The sequence below is a fragment of the Zophobas morio genome, unplaced genomic scaffold (assembly GCF_036711695.1).
Source record: "Zophobas morio isolate AGI-343-1 ecotype UQ-CSIRO unplaced genomic scaffold, CSIRO_AGI_Zmor_V1 ptg000415l, whole genome shotgun sequence".
NCBI classification, from domain to species: Eukaryota; Metazoa; Arthropoda; class Insecta; order Coleoptera; family Tenebrionidae; genus Zophobas; species Zophobas morio.
This window is the reverse complement of record NW_026972519.1, coordinates 24,140-46,078: the sequence shown is the minus strand read 5'-3', so window position 1 is coordinate 46,078 and position 21,939 is coordinate 24,140. Positions and strand designations below refer to the sequence as shown.

At 35.0% G+C, this 21,939-nt stretch overlaps 2 protein-coding genes across 2 annotated transcripts; one reads left to right on the top strand and one right to left on the bottom strand.

Annotated features, from left to right (window-relative positions):
- Positions 1-633: 633 nt before the first annotated feature.
- LOC135120735 (protein CIST1-like) lies at positions 634-1,661 on the bottom strand. The gene is made up of 2 exons (XM_064045069.1): positions 1,599-1,661; positions 634-1,491 (listed from the first exon to the last, which is right to left on the bottom strand). The coding sequence occupies exons 1-2, from the start codon at positions 1,659-1,661 to the stop codon at positions 634-636; spliced, it is 921 nt and encodes a 306-aa protein (XP_063901139.1).
- Positions 1,662-11,171: 9,510 nt separating this feature from the next.
- LOC135120734 (protein CIST1-like) lies at positions 11,172-12,199 on the top strand. The gene is made up of 2 exons (XM_064045068.1): positions 11,172-11,234; positions 11,342-12,199. The coding sequence occupies exons 1-2, from the start codon at positions 11,172-11,174 to the stop codon at positions 12,197-12,199; spliced, it is 921 nt and encodes a 306-aa protein (XP_063901138.1).
- The last annotated feature ends 9,740 nt before the right edge of the window (positions 12,200-21,939 follow it).

The following is a 21,939-nucleotide window of genomic DNA, read 5'->3' as shown; positions in this document are numbered from 1 at the left end:
TAAATATTTTTCGCTACCGTTTAGTAGTAATAACGAAAAAACGTCATAGTTCGTAAGCGGTAAGAGGTAGCATGTCGGCACAGGGGAACGGGGAAAAGCTAAAAAAATTAAGGCATATGTTGAAGAAAAAAAATTTTGAAAAAAGTTGAAAACAAGGGAGAAAAGGGCAAAAGTTTCTAGTGTCCAAATGGTAAGAGATAGAATATCGGTTGTATACATCAAAACCTTCTTCTGGAACGAACGCATAAGTTTGCTCAAAAAAATCGATTCTGTCCACATCGACCTAGATACAGGAGCCATTTTTAGTTTTTTCAAGGTCGCTACGTAAAAATTTTTTCAGGTCGAAAAAAAGACCATCGAAAAAGGATTCGAATAAGCCCAACATGCAACACTTAAAAAAAAAAAAAAAAAAAAAAAAGCGAAATAAGATACTCGTGTAATTTATTCAGGTATAACCACTACTACTACAACTACTAACCCTTCTAACACTACAATACTTACAAAAAATATTATATGTATATATGTACATTATTAATTTATTAATTAATGCTTATCCTATAATTACCCCTACGACGATTCCCTACCACTACCACCACTACTACAAAAACTACTACTACAACTACTATTATAAATTTAAATACACTTCATTTTTGAGTACAGGTCCCTAACATTTACACTGTTCTCCCCCAGTTTCTTAATTTCCTTTTCAACGTCACTGCACCCCCTTTGCTCCTCCACTAGCTGTCTTTGTAATCGTGCAATATCCTTCGTTAACTGTTTAATGGTTTTCACATGCTTTTTCCTCCTGGTTATGAGCTCCTTCTGCCGCACCACACTTTGTCTTTCGACCTCCCTTAATTGGGCCCTAAACCCGGCCAAAAGTGCACCAGCACTTTTGACACCCTCAAACTCATCTGCTGAGTCGTCATCGGTCACTGATGACCCAGCAGGGGAGGAGGATGTCGCAGCATGATGGGCAGCAGGGGAGGAGGATGTCACAGCACGAAGGACAGCACCAGAGGCAGCAGGGGAGGAGTATGTCGTAGCACGACGGGCAGCACCAGCAGCAGCAGGGGAGGATGATGTCGCAGCACGAGGGGCAGCACCACCAGCAGCAGCAGGGGAGGAGGGTATCGCAGCCGGAGAGCTGGACCTTTCCTGTTCTGGAGTCCTTTCCTGTTCTGGAGTAGCTTCAGCGGGCGCCTCCGTTACCTGTTGCTCCTCCGACTCCATCTCTTCGCATATACTTCTCAATAAGTCCATGCATTTTCCTGGTCGCTCAATATCGAAAATACCTGGACTAAGATGGAGGGGCAGCGGAGACAGTTGCCGTTCTTCTTGGCTGGAGGTTGAGGCTGATGCTTCAGGCGAACGTAGTTTTCGGAGCTTTTTGAGGTCCTCCTCCGACAGATCATCTATCAACCTCAACGGTGGTGGTGATGGTTGTGGTGCTGGTGGTGGTGCTGGTGCTGCTGCAGCGAGCAAGGGGGGCTACAAAATAAATAAACATTCCTTAATTATTGTTTAAAAAAGAAAAAAACATTGCAATAATATTGAAAATATATATATGAAAAACAGATGAAAATAAAAAGACCTACCTGAATTACGATATCTTGCAAAATGTTAATTTTGGGCTTCTTTAAACTTAGTGAGTATTTCATCTTGATCGCTTTTAGTCACTGCTTTTAGTCACTGAACACACAAGAACTAATAATGACGCTTATGAGTCCCAATAGAAAATATATAGGAAAAATAATGCAGAATAAGGAAAAAATAAATTAGGTAGTAGGGTGAAATGCCAGATCAGCAATTTATTATGTCCATATATGGACATTTAGAAGATTGATATATTTCAAGGTCATGAAAAAACTATTTCCGTGAGAAATGCAATTCGGCACTTTTCGTGAAACATACAAATCAGCAATTTGTTGCATTTTCTTGAAGACGTGCTCTTCTCGGAAATTAAGTCTTCAAGGTTATGAAAAAACCTATTTCCGTGAGAAATGCAATTCAGCAATTCTGTAAACACGTGCTCTCCTCGGAAATTAAGAGTTCAAGGTCATCAAAAAACTATTTCCGTGAGAAATGCAATTCAGCAATTTTATGCGCTTCGAGGTTTGTCTCCATCGATGCTCTCGAAAGAAACACAAATCAGCATTTTTTTTTTTTTGTTTTTTGTGTCTATAAGAAGGTGCGTTTCTATAAAAGTAGGTCCCAATGTCCTACTATTACAATCATTATCATGAATATGACAAAAATTGAAGCAAACCATACACGATCGTTTCTTAAACAAAAATCAATGACTTCCTTTGAACTGCGACTGCTCTTAGTATTTTCTATTATTAACCAATTGGAAAATTGGTAATTTTCTTCTTCGGTTTTTATCTTGTACGTCAAATGATTCTGCATTGTTATATTTTTCGCATAGAAAAGATGATGATAACTGGCTTCGATTAGATTGATCGGTGTCATTTTTTCCCAACATTCTTTTTCGTACGTCTGAATATACAGCAGACTTATATTTGAAGTGTTGTAGAGATACAAATTGTTTTCAACAAGCACACTTAATAGTATTATCACACTTTGCTAGGTAGAAACATCTTAGACTTATCTTCTTGTACACGTTGATACTCGTAGGGAAGAAGTTTTTAGAGGTGGTAAATGATGGTGGTAGGGTAATAGCGATAGAAATAACAAATTATTGTTTTCTTATTTATTTGTTAAATGTCGCATGGTAGGCGTTTAAGGCTGTTCTGTCTAAAAACAGGGACCTATCTAACTTTGGGACATAGGTCCCTGAGAATTCGTTGTCCCAGTTTTCCACTTGCGGTGGTGTTGTCGGTGGTTCGTTGAACCACTTTGATGGTGGTAGGGGTGGTGTAGATGGTCTGGGAAGTGCAGTCTCCCAGAGTTTTCGCTCCCTTTCCCAGGCATCTCGGTGGCATTTGAAAATATGCTTCCTCAACCTATTCTCTAAAAGCCTGTGGCTGGCATCATAAGGGCAGATAACAAATTTCTCTATGCAGAAAAACAAATTTTTTTAGAACTTTAAATACTACAAAAAAAAATATATATATAAGCTTACCCATTTCTGTCGTTAATTAATTATTATGTTATGTACTTGCAGGATACTTATTAATCTCTTCTTGTGTGTGATCTTTAATTTATACACTATATTAATCCCCACCCCTACATTTTCCCCCCATTTTTATTACAGTATAGATTTTCTTGAGAACTCTAAAGTTGATGATTCAGTTGCTTTCCTCATGTTTCATTTTTCGCTGACTTGAATTTATTTTTTACGATCACGTTTTCAACTAAAAGTTGCATTTTTTTTTTTTCGTGTATATAAGAAGGTGCGTTTCTATAAGGATGTGACTTGAGTTTACACATTAGACATGTTCTCATTAAAAAACAAAAGTTTTATTTCTCGACATCTTGATATAAATTCATTGAATAAAGAAAAACGCAGTATCATCCACGGAGTCGAATGTTTGTTACGTCAAAAATTTTCATCGTGCAGAACTTTCATGGCTGGTGGATGTGGCGCATTCCTCTTGGACCGGACGTCTTCTTATACAGACATTGATATTTACGTCGAAATTAATGAAAATATACAAGAGTGGATGAGAGATAATTGCGCCGGCAGTCGCATCTCAAGCTATCTCTATCAATCCAAATGGCCCTGCTGTTATTTGGATTTTGAATCATTTATATTTAATATAATTTTTATTGAATCTCGTCCTCAATTATCATTGGAAGCCAGAATCTTAAGTATCCTTAAATCGTTTGACTTAAACGTTTGTAAAGTGGCAATACACTTTCCAAGAAGAGGAAGTCCTGTTCTGGTAGAATGGAAATTAACAGACGTGAATTTTAACAAGGTAGAAAAAAAAGATCGCATCACCAAATATAAGGAAAGACTAAAGGAAAAGAAGTTACAATTCGAGCCAAACAGTTTGGCTATGTCAGCCTATACTGTGGTGGTGGATCATGATGACTCATATCGTGCTGCTGGACAAATACTTTGAAACATATGAAATAACTCATTATTATTGTATTGAATTGTAGCGTTGATGCTCTTAGATTAACATGTTGAAGGATATTAAATAAAACAATCAAAACTAGCTAATTGTTTTATTGAATTATACATTTGTTTGAGTATTCTGTTTGCTAAAATAACTGAAACAAATTAATACTAAATAAAGTAACACACAAAATACGATTACAAAAATAAGTGCTCCTATCGAAGTAAATATCCATAGGGGAAGTTCAGCCTCCCAGAGTTTTCTCTCCCTCTCCCAGACATCCCGATGACAGTTGAAAATATGTTTTCTCAGCCTCTTCTCTAACAGCCTGTGGCTGGCATTATAAGGACAAATGATAAATTTTTCTATACAGAAAAAAAAAGTTTTTAGAACTTCACATACTACAACAAAAATATATAACCTTACCCATTTCTGCTGTTAAGTATTATCTTATGTACTTGCAAGATACTTATCAATTCGTTTGTGTGTGTGTGTGTGTGTGTGTGTGTGTGTGTGATCGTTAATTTATACACCATATTAATCCCCACCCTTGCTTTTTGAAGAGAGGCCCCGTTACAATCACTTTTATGTGGTTTGAGACGATATCTGGTATTCCTGCAGATACTACAGCCTACTGTCTTATTCTTCACGACCGAATGGTAAAATACATCCCTGCACAAGATGTCGTCAGAGTGTTGTAAATAATTTCATCTGTTATTGTATTATTATGTTTGAGGGTAAATAAAACTACATATAACCCATTTCTGTGTGTGTGTGTTTTATTCATGGTTACCAGAAATTACATGTAAAGTTTTCTTATAATCATCTAACTTAATCGAGGGCCATTTTGTTGAATCAGGTCCCTCAGTCCATCCTAATGATATTTCAGGATTGGCTTCTCCTTTGACAATGTTCTTTTTGATCCAGTTGAAAATTCTTCGATGCTCCTGATTTTGAGAAGGTTGAAATGCGAAAGAATCGTAATTTATTATTGCTAAAGACTCATAGAAAGTACTGAGCGCTTTATGGTTTGCCAAATACGCAGCCCGACACATAAATTCATCCACGCACTGGTCGATCCTTCGATAATTTTTCCGGATATTCTCAACAGGATAGAATATATCTCCAAGATTCTGCCAGCGATTATCACTCAATAATTTATAAATAAAACATTTATACGTTAGAGTATTGTCCAAATAGTTGGTGGTCATCAAAAACTCCAAAGCAGCATAATTTAAATTTTCAATTTGGTCTCTTTCGCATACATGTAGGAATGCATCAATGTAACCATCGACACATTGCTTTCTTTGTAGCAGAATACAAATGTCAAGTGTATAAAAATCACTTTCACTTTCGGCAATCCATTTAAACACTTCGTCCGGTACAATAAAATCTTTTTTATCGATGAGATGAAGGAATAAATTTAATTTCGTTCGATCACTCGCAGCGGCTTTAAGATATGTTTTGTACACACTTTCGGATGCACAAAATGCTTGTAAATCAACAAATTGTCTCAAGTCAGACATTGTTGTAATAATGAAATAGCCAACATCGAATAAATCATCTGTGAAATTTAATTGCTTATATATGACAATCCCCACTTTTTTTAACTTACGTGCGAAATATGATATCCCCAAGGTTTCGTATCCGTTGCAAATCTTGTGACAATCCTTTTATCATCATTGGGGCTGAGAACTACTTTTTCTTGTTTTACTGTGTAAACAGTATGATGTTTGGACTTGATGAGTCTTTGTGATTTTTCGTAACTTCGATTATTAAATAAACATTCTTTGTAATTTTCAAACGTTATTGTTTTAAGTGATGCTTTTGTACTACCTTTGGATTTTTTAACTAATTTTTTATTGAAATCGTCACTTGCAATTCTATATGCGTACATTTTAGATCTGAGACCCACAAATTCTAGCATAATCTTACCGTTATTTTCATCTTTCATTAAACCTGGCACTTTCTTATTTTTGAGTTCTATACCATAAATATTATATAAATCATAGTCAGAAGTATCAAATCGATGTGAATCTTTCTTAATATATTTGTATATATCGTCTACGTGAAATTCATAAATTAGGCTGTCAGTGTCGGTGTAAAGTAACTTAGCATTATTTTTAAATGTTTCCTTAATATAGTCATAATGAAATTCATAGAGAAAAGTTTTAGAAATATCTAAAATGCAAAAACCAACATAAATTGGTTTATTCAAAAATATTTCTAGTTTACTCATTTCGATTATTGCTGAATCATCATCAAATACAACAGAACTGTGAAAATTTGGTTTAGATATAAGAGAACGAACTCCCCATCTTCCCTCCCATTTACTAACCAATCGAATATCGCGATGTTTTCTTACATTTTCCATGCATTTACCATAAATAGCATTAATCATTAATTTAAAAAAATCTTTTTCAAAATCGTTCTTTGCTTGCTGCCTAAGTTTTGTATTTAAATCTATATATTCCTTTAACCACGCAGATTGTTTGAATTTCATAACACGATGTACACATTTTATTTTCATACCAAATTTTGTATACATTTTTAAATTCCGATAATGAATAATATAATTTTTCTTGGGATATAAAGTCAACAATAACTTCTTAAGTTTAGATCTTGAAATGGGCGGTATCATATGCTCTGGAGCTAATGGTAAATCACTATGTATTTCATGTAAATCTATTGGATAATCTAAATCGCATTCAATAATATAACCGATTGCTGAATTTTCTGGGGTATCTAAGATATCAGCTATATTGAAATTTTCTACAAACTCAAATTCTCCATACGGTAAATATTGAGACATTGCCGCTCCGTAAAGGTTGTTAACATCAAAATACATTAAATAGGTACTATCTTTCGAAGGATCATATTCTTCTTTTGACATGTATTTGTTATTGGCTTTACCGTATCTATTGGAACACTGCGAAACTCCACCTCTAATACCTCTTTCTACAAAAAGAACTTTATCTATATCCGTTAAAAGTTCTAGTTTAATTTCTGTTGTTTTTAACATAGCATCAAATGTTAGGCCCGGAGCAGTATAATAATGCAACGGATCAAGTTGATAAGTATTTAAACAAGTAGTTCGAAAAGCTTCAAATACATCGGCTAGAAGAAGCACATCAGTTTTTAAATATAAATCAGAATATTCTCCTAATGTATGAATATTAAAAGTATTCCATACATTGGTAGCATGGGAATAATCTTCATATTTAATATTTTCATCGTATAAGCGACTATAGAAATCCTCCTTATCGGGCAATTTTGTTTCAAGTAGTTTCTCCCAGGAGTTTATATAATCGTAAGGAAACACTCCCTTTCTGTTTAACAAATCAAATTCTTTCATATTATTACAATTTGCCAACGTAATAATTTTCTGAGAATTATCTAAATTGGAGGAAAGTTTGTCTAAACTATGTGGCATAAATCTGAAAGAATCAATAAACCGTAAACTAACTTTCGTGTCTTCGACAAATTTAGTAAACGAGATATATCTTTCTTTGTTAATGGGAAGTAACTTAATATCACCTTTTATTGAATTTGAAAGTTCTTTAATAAAAAAATGGGCATCATATCCACTCATATTATGAAAGACCACAGGTATAACACAAATATCTTTATAATTTAAATTACAACTTTGATGGGCAGCGCCTCTATACATTCCAGTTAAATGACTATGATCGCGTACTTTTATGTTATTTTCCGAAAATCCTTTTTTACATATATGACATATTTGGGAGGATTCAAACTGCTCACGTTCTTCCGTAGTTAATGTTTCCATGGAAATAACGTTCTGAAATTTATCGTTGCAAAAATGAGCCATTCGATGTAACTCCTGAACGAACCATTGAATGCAATTTTTACCTCGATACAAACGAAATTTAGAAAATGAATTATCATATGAGCAGTGAAAATAGTAAGCAATGCTGTGCGCAATATGTTTTTGATAAGTTTCGGTCTTATTCGTGGTGGACATATGCGGTTTGGTACAATCAAGAAGAATACTCTCGAGATCTGCATAAATAGTAAAAGGTACTTTTTCTTGATGTCTATAATTTTGAAAATACAAGTAATTTTCGTTTTCTGTTGGCAGTCTTATGGAATATTTATTAATACTCTGGCATGAAGTTTTATGTTTTTGGAGCAATTCCTCGGTGGTGAAATAGTTTAAGCATCTTTCGCATATATGAAATTTACATTTATGGAGGGAAAGTTGCGTAGCTAAAAGAGCTGACAAATTTTTTATCCATACGAAATGATAGAGCAATTGTTGATCTTCAAAGTTATCATTACTGTTATTAGTATTTTGTATTTGTCTTTCAGCGGGTAGCATAAGCAAATTAATTGTTTTATAAGAATTTGAAAATCTAGTGCTTAAACGACAAGGTAAAATTTTTTTCTTCTCGATGCAGTATAAATTAATGGCAAGATTGTTGAGTTCCTCAAATTTTTGAATGTCTTTAATTGTGATTGGGAAGTCTAAATTATCATATTTCAACACATTTTTGAAATGAGGATACGATGATTTTCGGTCTGAATGTTTATCGGTAGGGAATAAAGCCGAAACTATGGCCCAAAGAAAACAATATTCATCATTATTTTGTACATTAATTATTGCATGTTTTTTTTTTATAAAATCTGGCGTGGATACAAAAGTTGAATAGCCGAATTTAATTGGGTCGTATTTATTTATGTTAATTTTCAATCCCAAAATTTCATACAACGCCCAACCGGAATCCTTTTCTGCAAATTCCTCCAATTTTTTCATGATTTTATCAATGACGTTTTCTTCGTACCATTCCTTTAAATTTGTGTATTGATCAATGTGTTGATTTTTTGTTGAAAATGTTTTAATGTCTGTTTCACCAGAGTGCGGTTGAATAAAATTTGCCGAAAAAATTACATTTACCTTAAGCATTGAGTTTTTCCGTTCTTTTTTAATTCTAAACATAAAGCATTTAAAAGATTGTCGAAAAAACTGAACAGGATCTTTAATGTGGTGGTTACTTATAAATCCTGTACGAATTCGTTGTTGAAAACAGGATTCGACATCCTGCCATGTTACATTAGCCACCTGTTTAATATAGCCTTCACCAGTTTTTATAGATAATTGTTTTTTCTTATTTAAAAGCTTTAGGCGATAAAATTTCAAATATGCCAAACTTGTTTCTAAGGAATTCGCGTTTTCCAATATATTTTCTCGATGGATTTTACATTTGAGTGCTTTTCTAATTATTCTAATACTGGTATTGATATAAACTAAAAAATGTTTAGTTTCTTCGATTGTTTTGATTTTACTTATGTATTCATGAATTAGCTTAAGAGAGTTTTTACATATAGCCGTCACTGATTCTTGTGATTTCATTTTTTTGTCGTGAAACTTGCTCACCACAGCAGAAAACAAAAACACTACTATTTCTCGTTGACTAGTTTCTTGTTTATATGTGAATTAATTTGCAAGTTAAAACTTGCAACTTTTAGTTGAAAACGTGATCGTAAAAAATAAATTCAAGTCAGCGAAAAATGAAACATGAGGAAAGCAACTGAATCATCAACTTTAGAGTTCTCAAGAAAATCTATACTGTAATAAAAATGGGGGGAAAATGTAGGGGTGGGGATTAATATAGTGTATAAATTAAAGATCACACACAAGAAGAGATTAATAAGTATCCTGCAAGTACATAACATAATAATTAATTAACGACAGAAATGGGTAAGCTTATATATATTTTTTTTTTGTAGTATTTAAAGTTCTAAAAAAATTTGTTTTTCTGCATAGAGAAATTTGTTATCTGCCCTTATGATGCCAGCCACAGGCTTTTAGAGAATAGGTTGAGGAAGCATATTTTCAAATGCCACCGAGATGCCTGGGAAAGGGAGCGAAAACTCTGGGAGACTGCACTTCCCAGACCATCTACACCACCCCTACCACCATCAAAGTGGTTCAACGAACCACCGACAACACCACCGCAAGTGGAAAACTGGGACAACGAATTCTCAGGGACCTATGTCCCAAAGTTAGATAGGTCCCTGTTTTTAGACAGAACAGCCTTAAACGCCTACCATGCGACATTTAACAAATAAATAAGAAAACAATAATTTGTTATTTCTATCGCTATTACCCTACCACCATCATTTACCACCTCTAAAAACTTCTTCCCTACGAGTATCAACGTGTACAAGAAGATAAGTCTAAGATGTTTCTACCTAGCAAAGTGTGATAATACTATTAAGTGTGCTTGTTGAAAACAATTTGTATCTCTACAACACTTCAAATATAAGTCTGCTGTATATTCAGACGTACGAAAAAGAATGTTGGGAAAAAATGACACCGATCAATCTAATCGAAGCCAGTTATCATCATCTTTTCTATGCGAAAAATATAACAATGCAGAATCATTTGACGTACAAGATAAAAACCGAAGAAGAAAATTACCAATTTTCCAATTGGTTAATAATAGAAAATACTAAGAGCAGTCGCAGTTCAAAGGAAGTCATTGATTTTTGTTTAAGAAACGATCGTGTATGGTTTGCTTCAATTTTTGTCATATTCATGATAATGATTGTAATAGTAGGACATTGGGACCTACTTTTATAGAAACGCACCTTCTTATAGACACAAAAAACAAAAAAAAAAATGCTGATTTGTGTTTCTTTCGAGAGCATCGATGGAGACAAACCTCGAAGCGCATAAAATTGCTGAATTGCATTTCTCACGGAAATAGTTTTTTGATGACCTTGAACTCTTAATTTCCGAGGAGAGCACGTGTTTACAGAATTGCTGAATTGCATTTCTCACGGAAATAGGTTTTTTCATAACCTTGAAGACTTAATTTCCGAGAAGAGCACGTCTTCAAGAAAATGCAACAAATTGCTGATTTGTATGTTTCACGAAAAGTGCCGAATTGCATTTCTCACGGAAATAGTTTTTTCATGACCTTGAAATATATCAATCTTCTAAATGTCCATATATGGACATAATAAATTGCTGATCTGGCATTTCACCCTACTACCTAATTTATTTTTTCCTTATTCTGCATTATTTTTCCTATATATTTTCTATTGGGACTCATAAGCGTCATTATTAGTTCTTGTGTGTTCAGTGACTAAAAGCAGTGACTAAAAGCGATCAAGATGAAATACTCACTAAGTTTAAAGAAGCCCAAAATTAACATTTTGCAAGATATCGTAATTCAGGTAGGTCTTTTTATTTTCATCTGTTTTTCATATATATATTTTCAATATTATTGCAATGTTTTTTTCTTTTTTAAACAATAATTAAGGAATGTTTATTTATTTTGTAGCCCCCCTTGCTCGCTGCAGCAGCACCAGCACCACCACCAGCACCACAACCATCACCACCACCGTTGAGGTTGATAGATGATCTGTCGGAGGAGGACCTCAAAAAGCTCCGAAAACTACGTTCGCCTGAAGCATCAGCCTCAACCTCCAGCCAAGAAGAACGGCAACTGTCTCCGCTGCCCCTCCATCTTAGTCCAGGTATTTTCGATATTGAGCGACCAGGAAAATGCATGGACTTATTGAGAAGTATATGCGAAGAGATGGAGTCGGAGGAGCAACAGGTAACGGAGGCGCCCGCTGAAGCTACTCCAGAACAGGAAAGGACTCCAGAACAGGAAAGGTCCAGCTCTCCGGCTGCGATACCCTCCTCCCCTGCTGCTGCTGGTGGTGCTGCCCCTCGTGCTGCGACATCATCCTCCCCTGCTGCTGCTGGTGCTGCCCGTCGTGCTACGACATACTCCTCCCCTGCTGCCTCTGGTGCTGTCCTTCGTGCTGTGACATCCTCCTCCCCTGCTGCCCATCATGCTGCGACATCCTCCTCCCCTGCTGGGTCATCAGTGACCGATGACGACTCAGCAGATGAGTTTGAGGGTGTCAAAAGTGCTGGTGCACTTTTGGCCGGGTTTAGGGCCCAATTAAGGGAGGTCGAAAGACAAAGTGTGGTGCGGCAGAAGGAGCTCATAACCAGGAGGAAAAAGCATGTGAAAACCATTAAACAGTTAACGAAGGATATTGCACGATTACAAAGACAGCTAGTGGAGGAGCAAAGGGGGTGCAGTGACGTTGAAAAGGAAATTAAGAAACTGGGGGAGAACAGTGTAAATGTTAGGGACCTGTACTCAAAAATGAAGTGTATTTAAATTTATAATAGTAGTTGTAGTAGTAGTTTTTGTAGTAGTGGTGGTAGTGGTAGGGAATCGTCGTAGGGGTAATTATAGGATAAGCATTAATTAATAAATTAATAATGTACATATATACATATAATATTTTTTGTAAGTATTGTAGTGTTAGAAGGGTTAGTAGTTGTAGTAGTAGTGGTTATACCTGAATAAATTACACGAGTATCTTATTTCGCTTTTTTTTTTTTTTTTTTTTTTTTAAGTGTTGCATGTTGGGCTTATTCGAATCCTTTTTCGATGGTCTTTTTTTCGACCTGAAAAAATTTTTACGTAGCGACCTTGAAAAAACTAAAAATGGCTCCTGTATCTAGGTCGATGTGGACAGAATCGATTTTTTTGAGCAAACTTATGCGTTCGTTCCAGAAGAAGGTTTTGATGTATACAACCGATATTCTATCTCTTACCATTTGGACACTAGAAACTTTTGCCCTTTTCTCCCTTGTTTTCAACTTTTTTCAAAATTTTTTTTCTTCAACATATGCCTTAATTTTTTTAGCTTTTCCCCGTTCCCCTGTGCCGACATGCTACCTCTTACCGCTTACGAACTATGACGTTTTTTCGTTATTACTACTAAACGGTAGCGAAAAATATTTATTTTGCTAAGTGGACCTATAGACTGTTCACTCAGAAATATTTTGATGCAAAAATATTTTTTTTAAGTTTTGCCGTTTCGACGCTACAAACTTTTGCCCTTTTCACCGCCATGTTGCAAGTTAGCTGAAAAACGTCGAAGGGGATGTATACGACACGTATTTTTGGATCTTTTTTGTCCTATACACGAACCTTCTATCTCTTACCGTTTTCGAGTAACAAAGTTTTTTTCTATTTGAACGGTAAACACACCTATGACTCATATTTATTTTTGGTTACGGTAAGCTAGTAGTTCATGAGGATGCATTTTTTTATGGAAAAACAAACTTTTCAAAATTTCGATAAATTTTTTTGGAGATTTTTTATTTTCAATTTTTCTTTATATCCTTTGGGTTTTTTTAACTTTTTTTTTCATCAAAACTTCTAATTTGCTTCCCTACTGCTCAAGGAAATCTTTTTTTCTAATTCTGACAACCTTTTTTGACGAACATTTTTTGATCCCAAACTCAAATTTTCACATATTTAATTACATGGACCTATTGACTATTCATCCGAAAATATTTTGACACAAAAAACAAATTTTTAACTAATTCCGTTTGGTCACCACAAACTTTTGCCCTTTTCTCCGAAATGCTAAACTCAAACTAAAAACCGTCGACACAGGTGCATGTGTTTCGTATTTTAGGAACTTTTTTGTCCTTTGCACGAACCTCATATCTCTTACCGTCTTCGAGTAAAACATTTTTTTTTTATATTTAAACAATTATTGAACCTCTAACCCACATTTATTTTTACACAAATGTGTCATTAGTTTATAGGGATGCATTTTTATTTTTTTAACAAACTTTCTGCCCTTTGGCACCCTCAAGCGATAATTCTTTTTTTTAATATTTCCGAATACGTCCCTGTCTATTGAAGATAAGAGCGTCCAGTTCCGTAAGAATTTGCTGAAACAGCATCGCGTTATTTAATTCTGTGTTGTAATAATGACGGGCGGCGTGTTTCGGTTTATGAATTTTACCGTGAAAGATTTGGGAAAAAGGTGGTTTTGTTGCACTAAATAGTGGCTTCTGTGATGTGTGCGTGTATATGAATGTTTTCGAGGGACAACGGATAATTTAATTGCCTGTTTTCAATGTCGTAAGCAAACATTTTTTAATTTTAAACAACACACATTTGATATTTTATTCTAATAATAACGGACGTGTTTTGCATAATTATTTTTACGTTGAACTGATTGTAACGTACGAGATTTCGAGTGCAAAGAAACTTAAATCGGCGGAAAGTTGCTGATGAACATTTATTTATTAAGAAAATAACAGGAATTTTATCGGAACAAACACGGCTTTTATTCGTTGCGGTTATTCGCAATTAAATAATTTTATATGAGACTGGGGAAAATAATACACCAAACGAAATAAACAATATTTATTATAATTTCAATTACAACTTAAGATTACACAAACAAGTTCGTACTTTATACATTTTAAGCAACTAATAAGTTTTAAATTTAAATCTAATTTAGGACGCAGTGGTTTAACCGCAATGTGCACAGTTATTTAACTGATTTTCTTTGCTGAATAATTTTCAATTCTGAATCCAATTTTTCGATTGTTTCTCTAAATTTTCGTTTCTTCTCCATCATTTTTTCGATTAAGGGCTTTATTTGCAATTCGAAACGTTCCACATTCATTTGAAATCTTTTAACATCGTATAACCAAGTATTAATTCGGCTTTCTTTATCATTTATTAAGAAAATAACCGGAACTTTGTCGAAACAAACACGTCTGTTATTCATGACGGTTTGCAATCAAATATTTTTTACATGAGACTGGGGAAAATAATACACCGAACGAATTAAATAATATTTATTATAATTTCTATTACAGCTTAAGATTGTTCAATTTAGTCCTTATTTCATACATTTTAATTGCTTCTTTTAAATAACTAATTCGTTTTAAGTGTAATTCTAATCTACGATGAAGCAGTCTAACTGCACTTGATTTGTTTTCCACATGAACCAATGCCTTCTTCATTCTTCGATAAATTCGATATTGATGGTTCGACCGATCGGACCTCTATTTACCAAGTACAATTTCAAGCCGTTCACGATCTTCTGGTTCAGATCGCTGATCACTGAGTCGGTGAATTTTTCGGTAAATCTCTGTGGAAGTATCGTTCTAGACTCTTCAAGTTCCACAAATATCTTGTCACCGTACTTTGTAGACAGTTTACTAAAATTTTTTGTTAAAAATTTTTTATTTTCTTCTAAAGTTTTCGCACTCACAAAAGCTTGCAAGTGAGACTCTTTATTCAAGGTAGAAATGAAAGATGACATTTCAACTTTACAAAGTGTTAAATAATTGAATTCAAAAAACTAATTAATTCCTACAGACGAATCCATCGACTTTTATACAAGTATAAAACGGAAGTGGGGATGCGAGATTGCGTCCGAGATCCCTCCCCGACCTAAACGAAAAGAGGGGATAGATCTCGAGACGAACGAGGGCAATAAACGACCAAGGTCGTGCAACGACTAGGTCAATGATCGCCCGATGAAAAGTAATGGGGGAGCTGGACCAGCTGGCAAGGACAGCCACGTGCAACGACAAGGTCGACAACAAATGAAAGGTCAATGACCGCTCGATGAAAAGTAATGGGGGAGCTGGACCAGTTTGACCTCATTTGACCTGGTCTAGAACCCCCACTATATAACTACTTTCGTTGCACTTTCCGAGCCCGTAGGGTATCTGATTGGCTTAAAAGTACAAGAAAACACTTCAAAAGTGACGTTTCTGAAGAATTTTAACAGTTTTCTTGTATCTACGAACGCCAGAATGCATAAAATTGACCTAAACGTCTCCTTTTCCTATTCTGAGTCGATTCTGCATGCTTTAAGTGTGTCTGGTGGCTCAGAACCATCAAAAAACGTTGAAATATAGTTCAAATTCAATAAAAATCGACAAAAATACAGTTTCTAGCTAAAATTTGATGGTTTCGTTGCACTTTCCGAGCCCGTCGGGTATCTGATTGGCTTAAAAGTACAAGAAAACACTTCAAAAGTGACGTTTCTGAAGAATTTTAACAGTTTTCTTGTATCTACGAACGCCAGAATGCATAAAATTGACCTAAACGTCTCCTTTTCCTATTCTAGGTCGATTCTGCATGCTTTAAGTGTGTTTGGTGTCTCAGAACCATCAAAAAACATTGAAATATAGTTCAAATTCAATAAAAATCGACAAAAATACAGTTTCTACCTAAAATTTGATGGTTTCGTTGCACTTTCCGAGCCCGTAGGGTATCTGATTGGCTTAAAAGTACAAGAAAACACTTCAAAAGTGACGTTTCTGAAGAATTTTAACAGTTTTCTTGTATCTACGAACGCCAGAATGCATAAAATTGACCTAAACGTCTCCTTTTCCTATTCTGAGTCGATTCTGCATGCTTTAAGTGTGTTTGGTGGCTCAGAACCATCAAAAAACGTTGAAATATAGTTCAAATTCAATAAAAATCGACAAAAATACAGTTTCTAGCTAAAATTTGATGGTTTCGTTGCACTTTCCGAGCCCGTAGGGTATCTGATTGGCTTAAAAGTACAAGAAAACACTTCAAAAGTGACGTTTCTGAAGAATTTTAACAGTTTTCTTGTATCTACGAACGCCAGAATGCATAAAATTGACCTAAACGTCTCCTTTTCCTATTCTGAGTCGATTCTGCATGCTTTAAGTGTGTTTGGTGGCTCAGAACCATCAAAAAACGTTGAAATATAGTTCAAATTCAATAAAAATCGACAAAAATACAGTTTCTAGCTAAAATTTGATGGTTTCGTTGCACTTTCCGAGCCCGTAGGGTATCTGATTGGCTTAAAAGTACAAGAAAACACTTCAAAAGTGACGTTTCTGAAGAATTTTAACAGTTTTCTTGTATCTACGAACGCCAGAATGCATAAAATTGACCTAAACGTCTCCTTTTCCTATTCTGAGTCGATTCTGCATGCTTTAAGTGTGTTTGGTGGCTCAGAACCATCAAAAAACGTTGAAATATAGTTCAAATTCAATAAAAATCGACAAAAATACAGTTTCTAGCTAAAATTTGATGGTTTCGTTGCACTTTCCGAGCCCGTAGGGTATCTGATTGGCTTAAAAGTACAAGAAAACACTTCAAAAGTGACGTTTCTGAAGAATTTTAACAGTTTTCTTGTATCTACGAACGCCAGAATGCATAAAATTGACCTAAACGTCTCCTTTTCCTATTCTGAGTCGATTCTGCATGCTTTAAGTGTGTTTGGTGGCTCAGAACCATCAAAAAACGTTGAAAAATAGTTCAAATTCAATAAAAATCGACAAAAATACAGTTTCTAGCTAAAATTTGATGGTTTCGTTGCACTTTCCGAGCCCGTAGGGTATCTGATTGGCTTAAAAGTACAAGAAAACACTTCAAAAGTGACGTTTCTGAAGAATTTTAACAGTTTTCTTGTATCTACGAACGCCAGAATGCATAAAATTGACCTAAACGTCTCCTTTTCCTATTCTGAGTCGATTCTGCATGCTTTAAGTGTGTTTGGTGGCTCAGAACCATCAAAAAACGTTGAAATATAGTTCACATTCAATAAAAATCGACAAAAATACAGTTTCTAGCTAAAATTTGATGGTTTCGTTGCACTTTCCGAGCCCGTAGGGTATCTGATTGGCTTAAAAGTACAAGAAAACACTTCAAAAGTGACGTTTCTGAAGAATTTTAACAGTTTTCTTGTATCTACGAACGCCAGAATGCATAAAATTGACCTAAACTTCTCCTTTTCCTATTCTGAGTCGATTCTGCATGCTTTAAGTGTGTTTGGTGGCTCAGAACCATCAAAAAACGTTGAAATATAGTTCAAATTCAATAAAAATCGACAAAAATACAGTTTCTAGCTAAAATTTGATGGTTTCGTTGCACTTTCCGAGCCCGTCGGGTATCTGATTGGCTTAAAAGTACAAGAAAACACTTCAAAAGTGACGTTTCTGAAGAATTTTAACAGTTTTCTTGTATCTACGAACGCCAGAATGCATAAAATTGACCTAAACGTCTCCTTTTCCTATTCTGAGTCGATTCTGCATGCTTTAAGTGTGTTTGGTGGCTCAGAACCATCAAAAAACGTTGAAATATAGTTCAAATTCAATAAAAATCGACAAAAATACAGTTTCTAGCTAAAATTTGATGGTTTCGTTGCACTTTCCGAGCCCGTAGGGTATCTGATTGGCTTAAAAGTACAAGAAAACACTTCAAAAGTGACGTTTCTGAAGAATTTTAACAGTTTTCTTGTATCTACGAACGCCAGAATGCATAAAATTGACCTAAACGTCTCCTTTTCCTATTCTGAGTCGATTCTGCATGCTTTAAGTGTGTTTGGTGGCTCAGAACCATCAAAAAACGTTGAAATATAGTTCAAATTCAATAAAAATCGACAAAAATACAGTTTCTAGCTAAAATTTGATGGTTTCGTTGCACTTTCCGAGCCCGTAGGGTATCTGATTGGCTTAAAAGTACAAGAAAACACTTCAAAAGTGACGTTTCTGAAGAATTTTAACAGTTTTCTTGTATCTACGAACGCCAGAATGCATAAAATTGACCTAAACGTCTCCTTTTAATATTCTGAGTCGATTCTGCATGCTTTAAGTGTGTTTGGTGGCTCAGAACCATCAAAAAACGTTGAAATATAGTTCAAATTCAATAAAAATCGACAAAAATACAGTTTCTAGCTAAAATTTGATGGTTTCGTTGCACTTTCCGAGCCCGTAGGGTATCTGATTGGCTTAAAAGTACAAGAAAACACTTCAAAAGTGACGTTTCTGAAGAATTTTAACAGTTTTCTTGTATCTACGAACGCCAGAATGCATAAAATTGACCTAAACGTCTCCTTTTCCTATTCTGAGTCGATTCTGCATGCTTTAAGTGTGTTTGGTGGCTCAGAACCATCAAAAAACGTTGAAATATAGTTCAAATTCAATAAAAATCGACAAAAATACAGTTTCTAGCTAAAATTTGATGGTTTCGTTGCACTTTCCGAGCCCGTAGGGTATCTGATTGGCTTAAAAGTAAAAGAAAACACTTCAAAAGTGAAGTTTCTGAAGAATTTTAACAGTTTTCTTGTATCTACGAACGCCAGAATGCATAAAGTTGACCTAAACTTCTCCTTTTCCTATTCTGAGTCGATTCTGCATGCTTTAAGTGTGTTTGGTGGCTCAGAACCATCAAAAAACGTTGAAATATAGTTCAAATTCAATAAAAATCGACAAAAATACAGTTTCTAGCTAAAATTTGATGGTTTCGTTGCACTTTCCGAGCCCGTAGGGTATCTGATTGGCTTAAAAGTACAAGAAAACACTTCAAAAGTGACGTTTCTGAAGAATTTTAACAGTTTTCTTGTATCTACGAACGCCAGAATGCATAAAATTGACCTAAACGTCTCCTTTTCCTATTCTGAGTCGATTCTGCATGCTTTAAGTGTGTTTGGTGGCTCAGAACCATCAAAAAACGTTGAAATATAGTTCAAATTCAATAAAAATCGACAAAAATACAGTTTCTAGCTAAAATTTGATGGTTTCGTTGCACTTTCCGAGCCCGTAGGGTATCTGATTGGCTTAAAAGTACAAGAAAACACTTCAAAAGTGACGTTTCTGAAGAATTTTAACAGTTTTCTTGTATCTACGAACGCCAGAATGCATAAAATTGACCTAAACGTCTCCTTTTCCTATTCTGAGTCGATTCTGCATGCTTTAAGTGTGTTTGGTGGCTCAGAACCATCAAAAAACGTTGAAATATAGTTCAAATTCAATAAAAATCGACAAAAATACAGTTTCTAGCTAAAATTTGATGGTTTCGTTGCACTTTCCGAGCCCGTAGGGTATCTGATTGGCTTAAAAGTACAAGAAAACACTTCAAAAGTGACGTTTCTGAAGAATTTTAACAGTTTTCTTGTATCTACGAACGCCAGAATGCATAAAATTGACCTAAACGTCTCCTTTTAATATTCTGAGTCGATTCTGCATGCTTTAAGTGTGTTTGGTGGCTCAGAACCATCAAAAAACGTTGAAATATAGTTCAAATTCAATAAAAATCGACAAAAATACAGTTTCTAGCTAAAATTTGATGGTTTCGTTGCACTTTCCGAGCCCGTAGGGTATCTGATTGGCTTAAAAGTACAAGAAAACACTTCAAAAGTGACGTTTCTGAAGAATTTTAACAGTTTTCTTGTATCTACGAACGCCAGAATGCATAAAATTGACCTAAACGTCTCCTTTTCCTATTCTGAGTCGATTCTGCATACTTTAAGTGTGTTTGGTGGCTCAGAACCATCAAAAAACGTTGAAATATAGTTCAAATTCAATAAAAATCGACAAAAATACAGTTTCTAGCTAAAATTTGATGGTTTCGTTGCACTTTCCGAGCCCGTAGGGTATCTGATTGGCTTAAAAGTAAAAGAAAACACTTCAAAAGTGACGTTTCTGAAGAATTTTAACAGTTTTCTTGTATCTACGAACGCCAGAATGCATAAAGTTGACCTAAACTTCTCCTTTTCCTATTCTGAGTCGATTCTGCATGCTTTAAGTGTGTTTGGTGGCTCAGAACCATCAAAAAACGTTGAAATATAGTTCAAATTCAATAAAAATCGACAAAAATACAGTTTCTAGCTAAAATTTGATGGTTTCGTTGCACTTTCCGAGCCCGTAGGGTATCTGATTGGCTTAAAAGTACAAGAAAACACTTCAAAACTGACGTTTCTGAAGAATTTTAACAGTTTTCTTGTATCTACGAACGCCAGAATGCATAAAATTGACCTAAACGTCTCCTTTTCCTATTCTGAGTCGATTCTGCATGCTTTAAGTGTGTTTGGTGGCTCAGAACCATCAAAAAACGTTGAAATATAGTTCAAATTCAATAAAAATCGACAAAAATACAGTTTCTAGCTAAAATTTGATGGTTTCGTTGCACTTTCCGAGCCCGTAGAGTATCTGATTGGCTTAAAAGTACAAGAAAACACTTCAAAAGTGACGTTTCTGAAGAATTTTAACAGTTTTCTTGCATCTACGAACGCCAGAATGCATAAAATTGACCTAAACGTCTCCTTTTCCTATTCTGAGTCGATTCTGCATGCTTTAAGTGTGTTTGGTGGCTCAGAACCATCAAAAAACGTTGAAATATAGTTCAAATTCAATAAAAATCGACAAAAATACAGTTTCTAGCTAAAATTTGATGGTTTCGTTGCACTTTCCGAGCCCGTAGGGTATCTGATTGGCTTAAAAGTACAAGAAAACACTTCAAAAGTGACGTTTCTGAAGAATTTTAACAGTTTTCTTGTATCAACGAACGCCAGAATGCATAAAATTGACCTAAACGTCTCCTTTTCCTTTTCTGAGTCGATTCTGCATGCTTTAAGTGTGTTTGGTGGCTCAGAACCATCAAAAAACGTTGAAATATAGTTCAAATTCAATAAAAATCGACAAAAATACAGTTTCTAGCTAAAATTTGATGGTTTCGTTGCACTTTCCGAGCCCGTAGGATATCTGATTGGCTTAAAAGTACAAGAAAACACTTCAAAAGTGACGTTTCTGAAGAATTTTAACAGTTTTCTTGTATCTACGAACGCCAGAATGCATAAAATTGACCTAAACGTCTCCTTTTCCTATTCTGAGTCGATTCTGCATGCTTTAAGTGTGTTTGGTGGCTCAGAACCATCAAAAAACGTTGAAATATAGTTCAAATTCAATAAAAATCGACAAAAATACAGTTTCTAGCTAAAATCTGATGGTTTCGTTGCACTTTCCGAGCCCGTAGGGTATCTGATTGGCTTAAAAGTACAAGAAAACACTTCAAAAGTGACGTTTCTGAAGAATTTTAACAGTTTTCTTGTATCTACGAACGCCAGAATGCATAAAATTGACCTAAACGTCTCCTTTTCCTATTCTGAGTCGATTCTGCATGCTTTAAGTGTGTTTGGTGGCTTAGAACCATCAAAAAACGTTGAAATATAGTTCAAATTCAATAAAAATCGACAAAAATACAGTTTCTAGCTAAAATTTGATGGTTTCGTTGCACTTTCCGAGCCCGTAGGGTATCTGATTGGCTTA

What these genes read in the sequence shown, in the direction of transcription:
- LOC135120735 (XM_064045069.1), bottom strand. Translation starts at nt 1,661, where the DNA reads ATGAAATACTCACTAAGTTTAAAGAAGCCCAAAATTAACATTTTGCAA. An exon ending in TGCAAGATATCGTAATTCAG is followed by an intron (nt 1,492 to 1,598) that starts GTAGGTCTTTTT and finishes TTTATTTTGTAG; the next exon opens with CCCCCCTTGCTCGCTGCAGC.
- LOC135120734 (XM_064045068.1), top strand. Translation starts at nt 11,172, where the DNA reads ATGAAATACTCACTAAGTTTAAAGAAGCCCAAAATTAACATTTTGCAA. An exon ending in TGCAAGATATCGTAATTCAG is followed by an intron (nt 11,235 to 11,341) that starts GTAGGTCTTTTT and finishes TTTATTTTGTAG; the next exon opens with CCCCCCTTGCTCGCTGCAGC.